This window comes from Alternaria burnsii (assembly GCF_013036055.1).
Source record: "Alternaria burnsii strain CBS107.38 chromosome Unknown 705, whole genome shotgun sequence".
NCBI classification, from domain to species: domain Eukaryota; kingdom Fungi; phylum Ascomycota; class Dothideomycetes; order Pleosporales; family Pleosporaceae; genus Alternaria; species Alternaria burnsii.
The window spans coordinates 3226694-3241005 of NW_024066107.1; the positions used below are offsets into that span (position 1 = coordinate 3226694).

The following is a 14312-nucleotide window of genomic DNA, read 5'->3' on the forward strand; positions in this document are numbered from 1 at the left end:
CTCAAGAAAGAGTGTTATCGCTGGTCCGCGTTGGTGCATATCGCGGCTACCATTGCTAGCGCCGGTGCCATGACGTACTGCCAAGGTCCATGTGACTTGGTATGGCTGAGACAGCCCGCCTCATTGGCTGCCTCGACCTTCACCGCCAACACTCTTAGTCGTGCTCAGACATGCGCAGACATGGTCCTCGTTGCAACACCTCTCCAGCCACAGCAATAACGCACGCGATACTTGCCCTATCCGCCCTTTCCGCGGCACTGCCTGTGCGATTACTCGCCTGTAACACGTGCTTGTCAGAATATGCAGCCGCTCTTCGTAAGAGACAGCCCATAAGCCCCAACGCTGCTGCCCGACAACCCTGTTGGAACGCAGCAATATTGGCGAACACGAGGCGATCGCGTCTGTGCCAACGAACATCAATCATGTCGGCCAAACCGCGGCTCCACAGCTTTCGGTCAATTGAAACGGGTCGATCAACCGCATGCTTGCTCTCACCACCACGATATCGCAATATTTTCCATACACTGATACGATCATGACGATTCATGCAATGACACGTACGCCATCGTCCGATACAAGCATTGCACCGCACATCGCGGTTACCTTTAACAAGAGATGCGTCGATCATGACTATCTTGATATTTCCTGCATTCAACATCGAAACAATGTACCACAATCGTCTTCCTTGTTCTCAATCTCCACAACCTCACTCACAGGCAAGAGGAATGCCCGCGTCTGGCGGTGGCGAGTATTCAATGCGAAGATTCGTGACCTTGAGCTCAGATATGGTATGGTGTAAGCGGGCAATCCTACATGCTATCTTCCCTCCATCTGCTTCGCACCTTCTGCCACCCCTCCATCTCTCCCTTTCCGCCTCTTTTCTCCAGTCCCAACCCCCGCTCGACCCACTCCTGACTTCCCATTTCACTCAATCTCGACAAGGCCCTAGCAAACGCAAATCGTTCTTCGTCACCAGAAAAAATACTGCTGTTCTTCAACATGTCCATGTTCATGCCAAGGTCATCCATGAGATTACGCATAACATCCGAGATAGCTTCATGATCGTCTGCTTCGGCAGATTTGGCAGGTGGCTTGGGCGAAGGAGAGGTCGTAGTGGGAAGTTTTCCAGCTTTCTGTGTAGCGGTTACAGCGTCGTTTAGTTCGGACTGATCGAGGAAAAGGGCTGTTAGGGGAACAGCTGTTGTCATTACTAGCTTGGCCTGGTCTTCCGTTAGTATGATACACTTCTAACCACGTGCCCTCGGGTATGGGCTCTCGCACTACCAGTATTTCGCTTACCCTTGATTCGTACACGGCATCTATAAAAGTGATGAATCTCCGCGCCAAGTCTCTTGACCTGTAGTTCATCCCAGGCACCCCTGTAATAACAAACGCCTCATACTGCCTCGTAAGTTCCAGATAGTCGGCTGCTCCCGTAGCGCGTCCAATGATGTCGTCGAAACTAAACACGGCACACTTCCCGCTAGCCTTCGGTACGCGAACTTCCCTTCCCCAGACCTCGTGAACAGCCGGGTGCGGTGGGTCGTTATCGAAGTCTCCGAGGAAGCGGAACCATCTCTCTACATGCGTTTGCGCGGAGGCGTCTAGCGGGTGGTGATAGACACCACTTGGCGGCCGTGGGATCTTTCTGTAATCTGTCGACGAATCCAGGTTCAGGACCGTAAGTCTTGATTTTAGAAGATTGATACAAGGTATGAAGCTTTCTCTTTGTATACCGTTCTTGTATAGGTCGTCTGGGTGTCTGTTACTCGTCGTGACGATGACTGTTCCATGCGCCATCAAGCTCTCCATTAATCTCCTGAGGATCATGGCATCGGCGACATCCGTGCATTGGAATTCGTCGAAGCAAAGAACCGAGGACCGCTCTGCTATACCCGCTGCGACGAAGGGTATACTGTCAATATCATTCCCATGCTGCATCTTCATTTTGTGCAAGTCTTTATGTACGCTTTGCATGAAGGCATGGAAATGGATCCTTGTCTTTCTCTTAATGTTTGGTGGAAGTGTGTCGTAGAACAAATCCATCATCATTGTCTTCCCACTGCCTACATCTCCAAACATATACATGCCCTTTGGTAGTGATTCTGGTATGGGTGGCAGGGCCGATCCTGCGGGGCTGGACGATGAGAGGAAGGAGAAGAAGGACTTTTTAGGTGGTTGAAGGGACTCGATGGTAGGTTGCTGGACAGGTGGTTGTTCATAGGATTGCAGCATATCGTGGAGGTCTTGAAGATTCCTGATGATGTTGCGTTGGTGCTCGTCGTCTCGTAATCGCCCGGATTCGACGCGCGCATCGTACTCGGCCATGGGGCCATGGGTTCGCTCAGGGTCTTCAGTTGCATCTGTTAAGATCAGCACTCATGTTGAAAAGAAGTCTTTTCAGTTACGAAACGTACATTCACGCGCAGCCTGTGCGTACCCTCTGCAACCTACCGGCGCAAAGGAAACTCTGTTCGGCACATGGGCAACGTTGCTCGGGCGCGCAGGAGCGTGCCCTGGCGCATGCCTCGCCTGTCTTGAACTTCTCGTGCAGTTGGTGCATATCGCCCTCTTGCCATCGACTGTCAGGTTGCGTCCCACCGCAATTCTCTTCGGCGTCGGGCCAGCGCATCGCGAAAGGGTCCTCCACCCTCTCAGGGCCTCGGATGATGTCATTTTCGACATTCGGCGCACAGCCTAAAAGCTTGCGACGACAACAACAACAACAAGGAAAAGAAGTAAATTAGACCTAGGGCATAGTGGAAAAGAAAGCTCAGCAAAAGCTAGGCGACCAAGTTGAACAGGGTAGTGGAGCGTCAAGCATGTGCGCGACCCACGACGGGTTGTTTAGGGTGGCGCGGGGAGTTTCTTCGCTGCAGCCTCGGCTTTTGACTTCCGGTCTGGTACAACTGCAGGGATTTCGGCCACATTTCAGTAGCCGACGTGAGAACAGCATAGTTCACGACAAAGTATTTGCATGGTCTTGGGAACCACTAGCGTTCCGTACTCTTCATCATCATTACCATTATCGCTACCTGCGTCGTGATCATGACTCCTCTTCCGCAGCCACACTCTCATACCTCCCTCCTTCACCTCCACCACCTCTCTGATACCTCATCTTGGGCACCTCATACAACCTTGTATAGTCCACTCTCTCACCACCCAGCCTTGCATACCCACTCTCTTTTGAACCAAACATTGGACTGGCGTCGCACCAGAAATCCTTGCAATTCGTAACGATACCTCGTGAAAAGGGGTTGCCCCGTCTTTGTCGCATTATTTGTTCTCCTTGGCTTCCGTGAAGGGCAATTGTAAGGAAGGTGTCGATTCCAAGCAGACGCTTCCATTGATCCCAAATAGAAGCTTTAGGTTGAGGACGACGTGGGATGTCGCCTGTATCTTGACCAGAGCCGAAACCGTTCGTGGGCGCGTTCCCGGCACCGCCGGACACGTCTTGGCTCGTATCGCCGGTGGTCACAAATGAGTTGAGCGCATCCGCAGGTGTGCCGCCATGAAGGTGTCCGCGCATGCTTTCGTAGGTCGTGAGATTGCGCGCGATCTGAAGAAGCTGAACACAAAGAAGCATGGTCACCCATGTCAGTTGGAAGGCAGCCCATATCGACAGTACAATCGTAAATGGGTCTTTGTTGAGGACTTTGCAAAGATCCGGCGAGATGACTGCGCATTTGGGGAAATCTTTGGGCGCTTCACGGATTTCCAGATCTACTAACATTAGCCTTATGACACCAGCATACCAGGTTCTGACTTACAAGCAAGGGCCAGCCTTATGAACATAACAATACCGAGTTCCAGAGACAGTACATACAGCACGAAATGTCTGTGGTTGTTGTTCGCCACACAGTTGTTCACCCATGGACAATGACTGTCACAGTTAGCGCCATCCTATGCTGTCAACGTGAACTACTCACTGATCACTCTTTGCAACGCAGCGCTCGCATCTCTTGCAATGCTTGCTACGCAAAGGCTTCCGCACCATGCAGTTTACACAAAAGTGGCGTTCATCAAATTGTCGTAGCTCCATAAGCTCGTCAATGACTGCCTTGGAAGCACTCCTGCTCGCCGACTTGGGTACAAAGCCGGGATCAATAGTCATGGTGAAGAAGTAAAAATAGGCCGTGAGTCCGTAGAATGCTGCGAAGAGAAAGTTCATAAAGAAGTTGGTTCGAATTGTCCAGGGTAAGACTGTTGTTGCCCAACGAAGACCGACCCAGAACAGTGTGCCGGCGAAGATGCCGGCCAAGAAAGGCTGGGATTTGGTTAGCGACAAGGCACAAGTAAGCCAGCAGTCGACGTACAGTATGATGTATGCTTCGCATGTTGGAGGGACCCCATCGCAAAAGCCACTGTGCTCCCCATTGCATGAGATAGGCGACAATCAACGACAAGGGTATACCAACAAACGCCGGGTAGTGGCTGACGAGGAAAAGTGCAGTGAAAAGTATAGCAAACGGCCAGAAGAATATGAAGCGACTCAGGAACCATCTCGTGTCCTTGATACCTGGGATGGGGAATTGTCTCGGATTTCCATTTCGATCGAAGCCAGCTTCCATGAGGGCGCGACGCCATTGCCGAGTAGTGTTCATCTCCTGCGCCGTGACCTCTGGTGTCTTGCCGTCGTTGTTCTTGGCGAATCGGTCGGCGCCATACTCTAGTAGCTTCTGTATTGATCCCTGACTCCCCTTTACCAGGGCCCAATGGAGTGCAGTGAAGCCCTGGTCGTCGGTCGCGTACACGTTGGCGCCCCATCTGAGGAACAAATCAACACAAGACGGATAGCCCTTGTATGCAGCCCACATGAGCGGGGTATGGCTCTGGGGATCTGGAATATCAACGGGTATGTCCTGGTGGAGCAGCAAGACGATCTGGTAGACATTGCCGTCAAGCGTGGCGCTGTGCAGGAGATTGAAGCCTTGGTCGTCGGTGAGGAGAGGGTCGGCGCCGTGGTCGAGCAGGAGGTTGACAATGTAGTAGTTGCAACGCTTCGCAGCCCAGAGGACGGGTGTCGCAACAGCATCGCCGCCCTTTGCGTTGATGGGCGCGCCAGCTTGGATAAGGAAGTGGCAGAGAGCGTAGTGATTGTTGATGGCGGCCCACTGCAGCAAGTTAGCAGTCGGTCCTTCTCAAGCCATCTGGTGTGCGCACATGTAGCGGTGTTATGCCCTGCTCATCTTTGAATGTCGCATCCGCCTTGCCGCTGTCGAAGAGTTTCTGGATAGCCGCAATTTCTCCCAGCCGAGCCAACTGCATTATATCCTCCTCCACTGGGAGACTGGGCTTGCTGTCCGCCATGACCTCGAGTTCGTGGTCGCCCGGGGAGGCTCCATTGCTGTCTGATGGCGTAGCAGCCATGTCGGGGATCCGCGTGATGCTGCTTGGTTGCGGAGCTTACAACACCTCCGGATCGTGGTAGCGCGCTAGTTGAGATGGCAGATGGATCAGAATTTGGGCAAGAGATTGGGAAAGCTGGTTCGATTGTCACAGCATGCTGACGACTGAGCATCTGGCGTTGGAATGCGAGTTGTGAGGCTTTGCAGACGCGGAAGATGCGGCCTTCGCGATTCCCCATTGCGCCCACACATCCTTGTTGCTGCTAACGCAAATCGTGGCGGTGCCACGCAAGCCTCATGCTTAAATCCGGAACCCGGCTTCAGCAGCCACTGATTTTTCCAGGCGCCAGCACAATTGTCAAAGAATCAACTAAACAATACACAAGTAGTCTATACATCCTTACATGAAACACTTTTTTGTTTTGCTCAACATGACATCCGAGACCTCGACATCTAGGCCAACATGCCCTGAAATTCGCCGCCTTCTCTAAGCATGTCTTCGGCTTTACCTGCTTTGATCAACTTGCCTTTCCCAAGCACCACACAATAGTCCGCTTCCTTGACTGCCTCCAATCGATGTGCGATCGTCACCACCGTACTACTCTTCATCTCCTCCCGCAGTACGCTTTGGATCCTCTGTGCCGTCTCGAAATCAATACTAGCCGTCGCTTCATCCATGATCAGTATTGGACTCCTCCGCAACATGGCTCTAGCTAATCCGACAAGCTGTCGTTGGCCCTGCGAAAGGCCCTTGCCGCCGCCCTCAATAGGCGTCGTGAGAGTCCAGTCGTACTGGTCGCCACCAATCTTTTGCAGCACTGATAGACAAGAAGCGTCCGAGTAGACAGATAGAGGGTCCAAGTTCTTGCGCATGGTTCCTGGAAAGAGGACAGGCTCTTGGGCGAGGAACGTAACACGGCTGCGGAGAGCCTGTTTGTCCACCGTAGATATGTCGATACCATCAATCAAGATCCGCCCGTTCTCCGCCGCAATGGTGGCAAGGAGGGAGAGGGCCAGAGTCGACTTCCCAGAACCCGTGCGCCCAATGACGGCTGTGTTGGAACCTGCTGGAATCTTCAGGGTAATGTTTTGAAGCGCAGGTTCAAGGTTCTCTGCATAACGGATCGTCACATCGTCAAACTCAATGTCGCCACGGTATGTAGGCCAATGTGCTGGCGGCTTGACAACGCCGGGTGCTTCTGTCTCAATGTCGAGGAGCTCAACCACACGCTCAACACTGGTAAAGTCCATCTCCAGTGTTCCGTAGATCCTACACATCCATTCTGTGTGAACAACGAATTTGCCCGCGGTGATGAGCACAAACGCAGTGAGCCCGGGGGTGATATGTGTATACACGGCGATGAGTGTCATGACGAACGTAGCACTAGCCGACATGACACTGAACCGAAGCGCAAGCCACGCTTGGAGCGACCAGTAGAAGTGGTCGTTCTTCTGGAAGTTGTCGACGACCTCAATAACACGAGCTTGAAATCTCCGTTGTGCACTGAAAGCTCGAACGGTGGTAAGGCCTTCGAGGAGCGCACCAAAGTTACTCATGAGTGGTGACAGCGATACCATCTGTCTCCAATTAGTAGTCAAAACCTTGTGTGAGTTTGCATGACTCACCTCAAGTCGTCTCAAACTCTGTGACGTTGGCAGGAAGCGGAAGAAGTAATAGACGAACCCACAACCAAGCAGCAGGCCAAAAGCCAGGAAAGTTGGGGTCGAAGACAAGATGATGACGACGGCGCTCATCCAGCCTATGGCCTGCCATGCAAACACAATAAAGGCGTTGCTTAGTTCGCCATCAATGGTGTTCATGTCACTAGTCAATCGGTTCATCAATCGCCCTACTGGCGTTACGTCGTAGAATCTGAACGTGGCATGGGCAACGCGCTCAACAGTTTCCCTGAATATGGTCTTGGCAGCGTGGTACTGAACGTAGGTGTATCAAGTTAGTGAATGTCTTACATGTAGTTTGTGGAGAGACACTTACGCCCACGCCGAACATGATCAGATTCGTCCACCAAAAGAGTACCGCGGTTGCCGTAATGAACAGGAAAAAAGTCCAAAGCCAAGGAACCACATCTTCCGCTGGTGGTGGTAGGAAGTCAAAGATACCCTTGTGTTTGCCCGGCTCGTAGCTTTCAGCCCAGGACTTGATAAACCAGGTCTGCGCAACGTCAAGCAAACGGAACAACGCCATGACGAATATAGCGACAGACCACCATCGAAGAGTACCTGCTCGGATGTAGCGCCAATAGACACTCCATTTGACACCCCCCTTTGCGCGATGTTCATCTTCGATGAACTTGTCGGGTACAGCCGCTGCTTGTTCTTCTCCTCGCTTCTTTGCGTCCTCCTCTGTCTCGGTTTCGTTCGTCTGAGTGCGCTCCAGTGCGTTCGCATCTTCAACTTGACCTGGTTCGTGGATCGTAGCTCTGCCCTGCTCTAGGTGGACCCATTGCTTCGCAATGCCATGGCATATTTCTATTCGATGTGTAGCAAGGACGGTTGTTCTACCTTCGAGCAATGGTCCAGCTAACAATTTGGCGACGATGAACTCGGCTGTCTGGTGGTCTAGAGCCGACAACGGATCGTCAAGCAGCAGCACTTTTGCGCGGCTATAGACAGCTCGCGCCATCGCCACGCGAGCTTTCTGGCCTCCAGACAGGCCAATGCCGTTCTCTCCAATATTTGACAAGTCTCCATGCTTGAGCTCAGTCATGTCGGGTAACAATGCACATGCTTCCAAGGTCTGTTTGTAGCGGCTCTCTTCATAGGGGTACGAGAAGAGTATGTTGTCGCGAATACTCATGCTTTGAAGCCACGGGGTCTGCGCGCAGTACGCAACTACCTGATCAGGGCGCACAAGCTCACCGGCTGTTGTATCAAGCTCGCCCAGAAGAGCTTGCAGCAGCGCTGTCTTACCGGCGGCAACCTCGCCGTATATCACCGTGACCCCAGCAGGGAAAGACAACGTGATGTCTTCGAGTACGTTATGATCTACTCCGGGCCAGGCAAAAGATGCATGATGGAGACCGAGATCAGCAGATCCTTCTGGCACGACATCCGTCTCTTCTTTGTCTGGTTCAGCCATAAACTCCTCAATACGGCCCATCGCGACGTATGCATTGAGACAAGTAGTGACGAGTTGCGGCAATGCTCGTAGGTACGATTCCAGCAGGTTAAACAGATCAAATGCAGGAAATATTAGATCAATGCGCAAGTTTTGGCCGGCCAACTTGGTGAAGGCGTAGAAAGCGACCGCAGGAAACAGCCCAGAACCAAATCGTAGAATGAAAGAGAGGGATGTCGAAAAGATGATGTTAATGATGCGAAGATGCAACTCTTTTTGACGAGACTCCAGTATCCCATCCAGCCATGCGCCTTCCCAGCCGTACCAGCGCAAGTGACGAATAGACTCTATAAATTGGCTCGTACGTTGCAATTTCTCGTCCGTTGCCACTCTGCGTTTCTTCTCGAAGTGGACCTGAAAGCGAGCAATGACGATATTGAGTAGCTGTGAAGCTGCTAGTGCCACAACACCGAGCAGGCATGCCCAACCCAGCATGCGCCAAATCAGTATAGTCGCGAAGATGGCACCGGCAGGCTTAGTAACGATATCGGAAAACTCCCAGAAGCGTTGTGCTATCTCGTACGCATCATTGCGCATCAGATTGAGGATCTTTCCCATTGATGCTGCGTCTTTATCATCTTTGACCTGCGCTTGGACGCTCTTCGTAAAGACTGATCGCACGGACATGTTCAGCCGTCCTAGCCAACTTTTGGGACTCGCTTTGATCGTTGCGTCAATATCACCACCAATCACACCGTTCGTTGCGTGTGCCTCATGGTTGCTGTGACCATTGGTCTGGTCTCGTTTGACTTCCTGTTTGGCACCCAAGATCTTGCGATGCAGTGTCTTCTCATAAAGCATCGTGATGAGCTCACCCCTACATCTCTCGTACGCTCGTCTCTGGTACCACAGGTTGAAGGTGTTCAACTGAGCAGATATCAGACGCAACCCCAGGATGACACAGGCGTAGGTAATCGTAGCGCTGTTGTTTTTGTCCTCCAAGGAAGCGAGAACTCGCTGCAAGAGTACTGGCGTGAGTAGAGCTGCTTTCGTCAGATCCATACTAAGCAAAGTAGAGGATTTAGATTCTAGACTTACTCGCACACAATCGTATCACGTTTAAGACAGTGGTGCGTATTAAGTCCATACCATTCGCGACAAAGATTCTTTTCGTCACCGAACCTTGGAGCTTACGGAATGTCTCGTGGAGCCGAGCATGCTTGAACTCCCAACCCAAATCCCAGATGTCCTCGTCTTCCATTTGGCGTGTCACACCTTTTTTGATCAGCGGTTCCATCCAAGACACCGTCATGTACTGCCAGGGAGTCAAGTTGTCTTCAGGAGTCCGAAGTTGCACTGTTGGGGTGTCAAAGGCAGGGCAGATGTCTTCTCTTGGTAATACAGGATCTCTAAGAGGCATGTTGAGTATCGTAATGATGCCCAATATAGCGGCCGCAGGCGCGACGACCCAGGGAACATCCTTGGCTAGGAATTTAGATGATCTATGGGACAGTGCGACCAGCTGTTCCAGTAAGAGACCCGTGAACAGAAGCAACAGTGGCAAAGAAGCTTTTCTTGGACGCTCTACGAGGATAATCGCCACTATAACGGCCTAAAACAATTGTTAGTCGACAATCCCAGCTACGCTAGAGCTCACGTACCCATGCGATAGCTGGATATATAGCTGTTGGTTGTCGAATGGGAAAGAAGACATTGAGGATTTGGAATGTCAGGCCGATCGTAGCGAGAGCCAAGAGGGAAAATGTCCCGATCACAGGCCGATGTGTCGAAGGTGTTTCTGCCTCACTCGACTTCTCCTTTGCCTCGTGTACAAAAGGTTTCGTCCATCTTGGCCAATACCCATCGACGACCCGTAGCGAGTACTTGAGCAGTACTAATGCCGCGAGTATAGCTGGTATAGTTGCAACAAAAGGCAGAGCACATGGGGTGAATTGTGCTGCTCTTGTATCCTGGTGAGGTCAGCTGTATTCTAAGAAGCTATCAGAAGCTGTACTGACCCAAATTCGATGGCAATGCGATATTGGTGGTATACTGGGAAATCTTGGAGCCGAAGACAATGGGATCTGGAAGGACGCCATAATGCTTGCCTCCTACGTTTACGCGTCAAGACCTATTTAGACAACAATTCCTTCCACCTGAGCCCCAGCCGATGAACACCTGGTCGAGCAATAGTGAGCATGTATACAATGTCTTACGCGGGTTTCCTAGGCATCAATGGAAAAGGTCCCCAGCGAGGCGAATGTCGGTGAAGTCTTCAAAGGCAACCGCAACGGCGCGGAGACTGGCTCCGGCCGCACTAGCGTACCCCACTGATGGCCATTGCAGGTGTTCGGGAAAGAGCAGAACATCATCGCAGTATGAGGTATCTGGTATCCTACACGCACCGGAGCATCACAGCTCGACCTTTCTCCTGCATGAGGTAGCACTAGAGCTAGGTTGCATGCGCGCGCCCTGGATGTTAAACGCATGCCGACAGGTGGCCTTGCCGCTCACAGTAAGACGAAAAGCGGAAACGCGTCATTGACACAAATAATATTAGAGGATGCAGTTTGTTCACCGATCAAACCATGATGGGGGTACAGGTCGATGACATCGTGGTCCTTCTCTGTGTTCCCGCGAATACGCGCTAATGCAGCAGGCGCTAAGGAGAGGCGCAATCTTCGGAAGAACCGAAGGATAGACGAAACACCACGCTTCCTCCCAACCACCTTGGCCCTGTTGCACTACATCTGCCAGTCCTATCTCGCCTTTGAAGGACGAATCCTACTGTTCGATATCGGCGCCTTGACCATGCGAAGAGAGCACAGTATGACGCACCCGAAGTCGCTGCCTGCATCTCCTTCGTCAGCGCGCCCAGAACACAGTCGTTGCTTCTTCCATGGCATTGCCAGCCACCGCCACTGCAAGCCACTTCGTCATTCTAGACAAGTCCAGTGTCCAAACTGCGAATCTAGATGTTCGGTTGTTGGGTTGCGCAAGTATGGCACCGATCCTAGGAAGGCTGCGAGGCGCCTACATTGCAGCCTTGCCTACAGCAAATGGGATGTAGGGACCAAAGCCTGACAACCATCAGACATCCGTCCTAGTTGTATCTACGTGTCTTGGACTGGGCACAGCCGTCGGCTATGCACGTCTGTTGCAGCAGACAAACACGGCATAGTCTCACTTACTGCAATCAGTACTTGCGAATGATGGTATCGAACGACCACATCGTTCGTCGCTGGCTATCACTCACTACGTCCTAACTGGAATCGTTTACTGATTTGAAATAGACATGGACAGTATCGATTGAGGCTGATGTTGTTGGATGTGCCATTCTTACCCTGTTGTCAATGCGAGGATGCGTTATGAAACATGCGAAACAAATGGTACAGCAGTGACATTCCGCACCGCCACACGTACGCTCATGCGATCTCTGCATTTGCTGGAGAGCAATTCTACAGCGCTTCAATAAACACAACTGATACGTTTAAATGACAACCATAGCGTATGGACTTCTTTTCTACCACATGGCCAATTTGTTATATCGTACATCATCTATCATCCATAATTTTCACACTCAAGTATGGTTTCCCGCGCCCCTTCAGACACCTCTTGCCTTCGTCGGTTGCATGGATCAAGACCAAGCTCACTATCAGAATCTAAAACTGAACCTAATGATCCAAATCTCACAACCATAAAATATCCTGCGGTGAGACAACGACTTACAGCCACCAACAGTGACTCCACAGTGAGTGTCCCGGCACAAATTGGATGTGGGTCGTATATTGACTTCGTACCACCGCATTCAGACTCTTGCCTCTACTGGTTCACCCATCAGCAAGATCGCCGCCCGATCGCACAGCCTAGTTGATTCGGCTACCTGCGACACTCGTTTGAATCGGTCTACTCGTTTCGTCTCTGATCCGCTCCAAGATCGAGAACGAATTGCTGCAGAAGCAGTTCGCGTTCCCAGGGAATCTATTCCGCGGAAGCGTCAGCGGTCCGATAGCAGTCCGGATCCGGATGTGGATAATTCATCCACATCGAGGTCTTCGGCTTCTCTATCGACCCCCGGTACAAACAAAAGAACGACTCGACAAGTCCGTCAAGACAACAATAGTCATTCACCAGGCATGATCCCGAAGACCGCCAGATCTACCCACGATAGCCTATATAGGGAGCTACGGAGAAAGTTGACTCCTACTGATCAAAAAGGCTTCATGTATGTCTTGTGTGATCCGCACAATAAGAGAGGAGGCTACAAGATTGGATGGACGACTCGAGTATTCAGAGAACGTATCGTCGAACATGAGAAGGGCTGCAACTTCACAGCTGATATAATTCACGTCTCGGATCACGAGATTGAAAACTGTTCTCGCCTGGAAAAGCTTGTGCATACTGATCTGGAAAGCCATTGCGTGCCGATTCAATGCGACAAACATAAATCGGTACACAAGGAATGGTTTCAGGTTACTGAAGAGATGGCAGTCGGGACCGTGAAGAAATGGGAAAAATTCATGCATCGAGAAAGACCATATGGCTGGAACAGACAGCTAAAGATCGTATGGGAGTACCTCCTCGAGACAAGAGCGCCTACATCTCTCGACGTACGTACATTGGCACATGATGCTCGTCAAGAGCATTGGGAGAGAATAATTGCGCCGCCAACAACGGACGACTACCTTCAAGCTTACCGAGTTCGCATTCAACTGTTGCTGAAAAACCTCTTCTGCAACCTATGCGATATCTGGTTGTGCGTACAGAAGTTCTTCTGGCCAATTTCCAGCTTGATCTACGGCATGATCACATTAGTCTTGGCTCGAAACCTCCTGGCATTCTATGCGTTCGTGTTCGTGCTTGTATGCGCCAGTATACATGTCATGTCTCATGTAACTCTGAGTCCTCCAAAGCGAAAGTCTCGGACGCCTAAGAAGATGAATGCAGTAGCTAGTCCGCTGTACGGGTAGACTGTGGAGAGGGATGGGACATCCCGCGCTTGATGAATGCCTTTTAGCCGCAATTCAGCAGTCATGGTTGCTTTTAAGATAAATGCCGAAAGTAGGATCTTGAACCCGGGGATAATCACCTCTGCAATGTATGCGTTGAATGCACACACTCTCTTTTGGGAAGGTACCAAGTTTCCATGCCGTTCTTCCTTTACTCGACGATAGGCGGTAATTTACATCCAGAGTTCCGACCTTTGTCAAGACTACAAATATCGCAGTCCGGTAGTTTCCGTGCAATCATTCGCTTCGCGTTCCCTGGGGTCTCTAGCGCTCTCTCAATTCTGCAGTGGATGTGATGCGGGGTACGTATTCTCGCGAAACGGAACCTTCGATGTATGCACCCCACATCACGAGTTGTCATCTCACCCAGGATGATGGTTCGTTAATCCATGAACACTGAATCGTGCCTCGGCTTCGATTCGCGAGCTTGACCGCAACGCTCGATAGTGTCCTTTCGATCCCGCAGCAAATCCTCGTCCCCGTACCACGCGACCCATCCATCCCACCATCAGCCGTTCATCCATGTCTACTTCATATGCATGCCTAGACACAGATCCCAGGCACAGATTCCTGGGCCGAGGAAGCTCAGATGCGACCAAGATGCTCACTGGTCAGACTATCGACAGTCAACAGTAAACACCAGATCTTGATCTCCCAAAGATGGTATGTGAACGGCTACAGCACTCTTTGGGGACAGTATGCCCGTTCATCAATATCAGAGATGCATTCCAAGATGCTAGGCAGCTCGGATACCGAGGCAGTCGTTGAGGGTGCCAGTGTGAAGACAGTATCTTGTACATGTAAGAAAGAGCATAAAAGGGAGGGGATGCGTTACGATTAGAGACACAGCACAGCCAAGCAGTTGACTCTCAGCTT

The 14312-nt window shown here is 51.3% G+C and overlaps 3 protein-coding genes across 3 annotated transcripts; 1 reads left to right on the plus strand and 2 right to left on the minus strand.

Annotated features, from left to right (window-relative positions):
- Positions 1-715: 715 nt before the first annotated feature.
- Positions 716-5370, minus strand: GT037_001133 (abc bile acid transporter; the record flags this gene model as incomplete). Its single annotated transcript, XM_038926180.1, has 9 exons — positions 716-772; positions 843-1220; positions 1300-2363; positions 2455-2697; positions 3181-3723; positions 3771-3883; positions 3930-4267; positions 4317-5114; positions 5164-5370. Coding segments are annotated over 9 exons (3741 nt in total), but the record flags the coding sequence as incomplete, so codon positions are not given.
- Positions 5371-5801: 431 nt separating this feature from the next.
- Positions 5802-10526, minus strand: GT037_001134 (p-loop containing nucleoside triphosphate hydrolase protein; the record flags this gene model as incomplete). The annotated part of the gene is made up of 6 exons (XM_038926181.1): positions 5802-6926; positions 6975-7283; positions 7345-9470; positions 9526-10039; positions 10089-10397; positions 10446-10526. The coding sequence occupies 6 exons, from the start codon at positions 10524-10526 to the stop codon at positions 5802-5804; spliced, it is 4464 nt and encodes a 1487-aa protein (XP_038792037.1).
- A 1677-nt stretch (positions 10527-12203) lies between these two features.
- On the plus strand, positions 12204-13397 carry GT037_001135 (uncharacterized protein; the record flags this gene model as incomplete). Its single annotated transcript, XM_038926182.1, has 2 exons — positions 12204-12652; positions 12683-13397. Coding segments are annotated over 2 exons (1164 nt in total), but the record flags the coding sequence as incomplete, so codon positions are not given.
- Between the last annotated feature and the right edge of the window lie 915 nt (positions 13398-14312).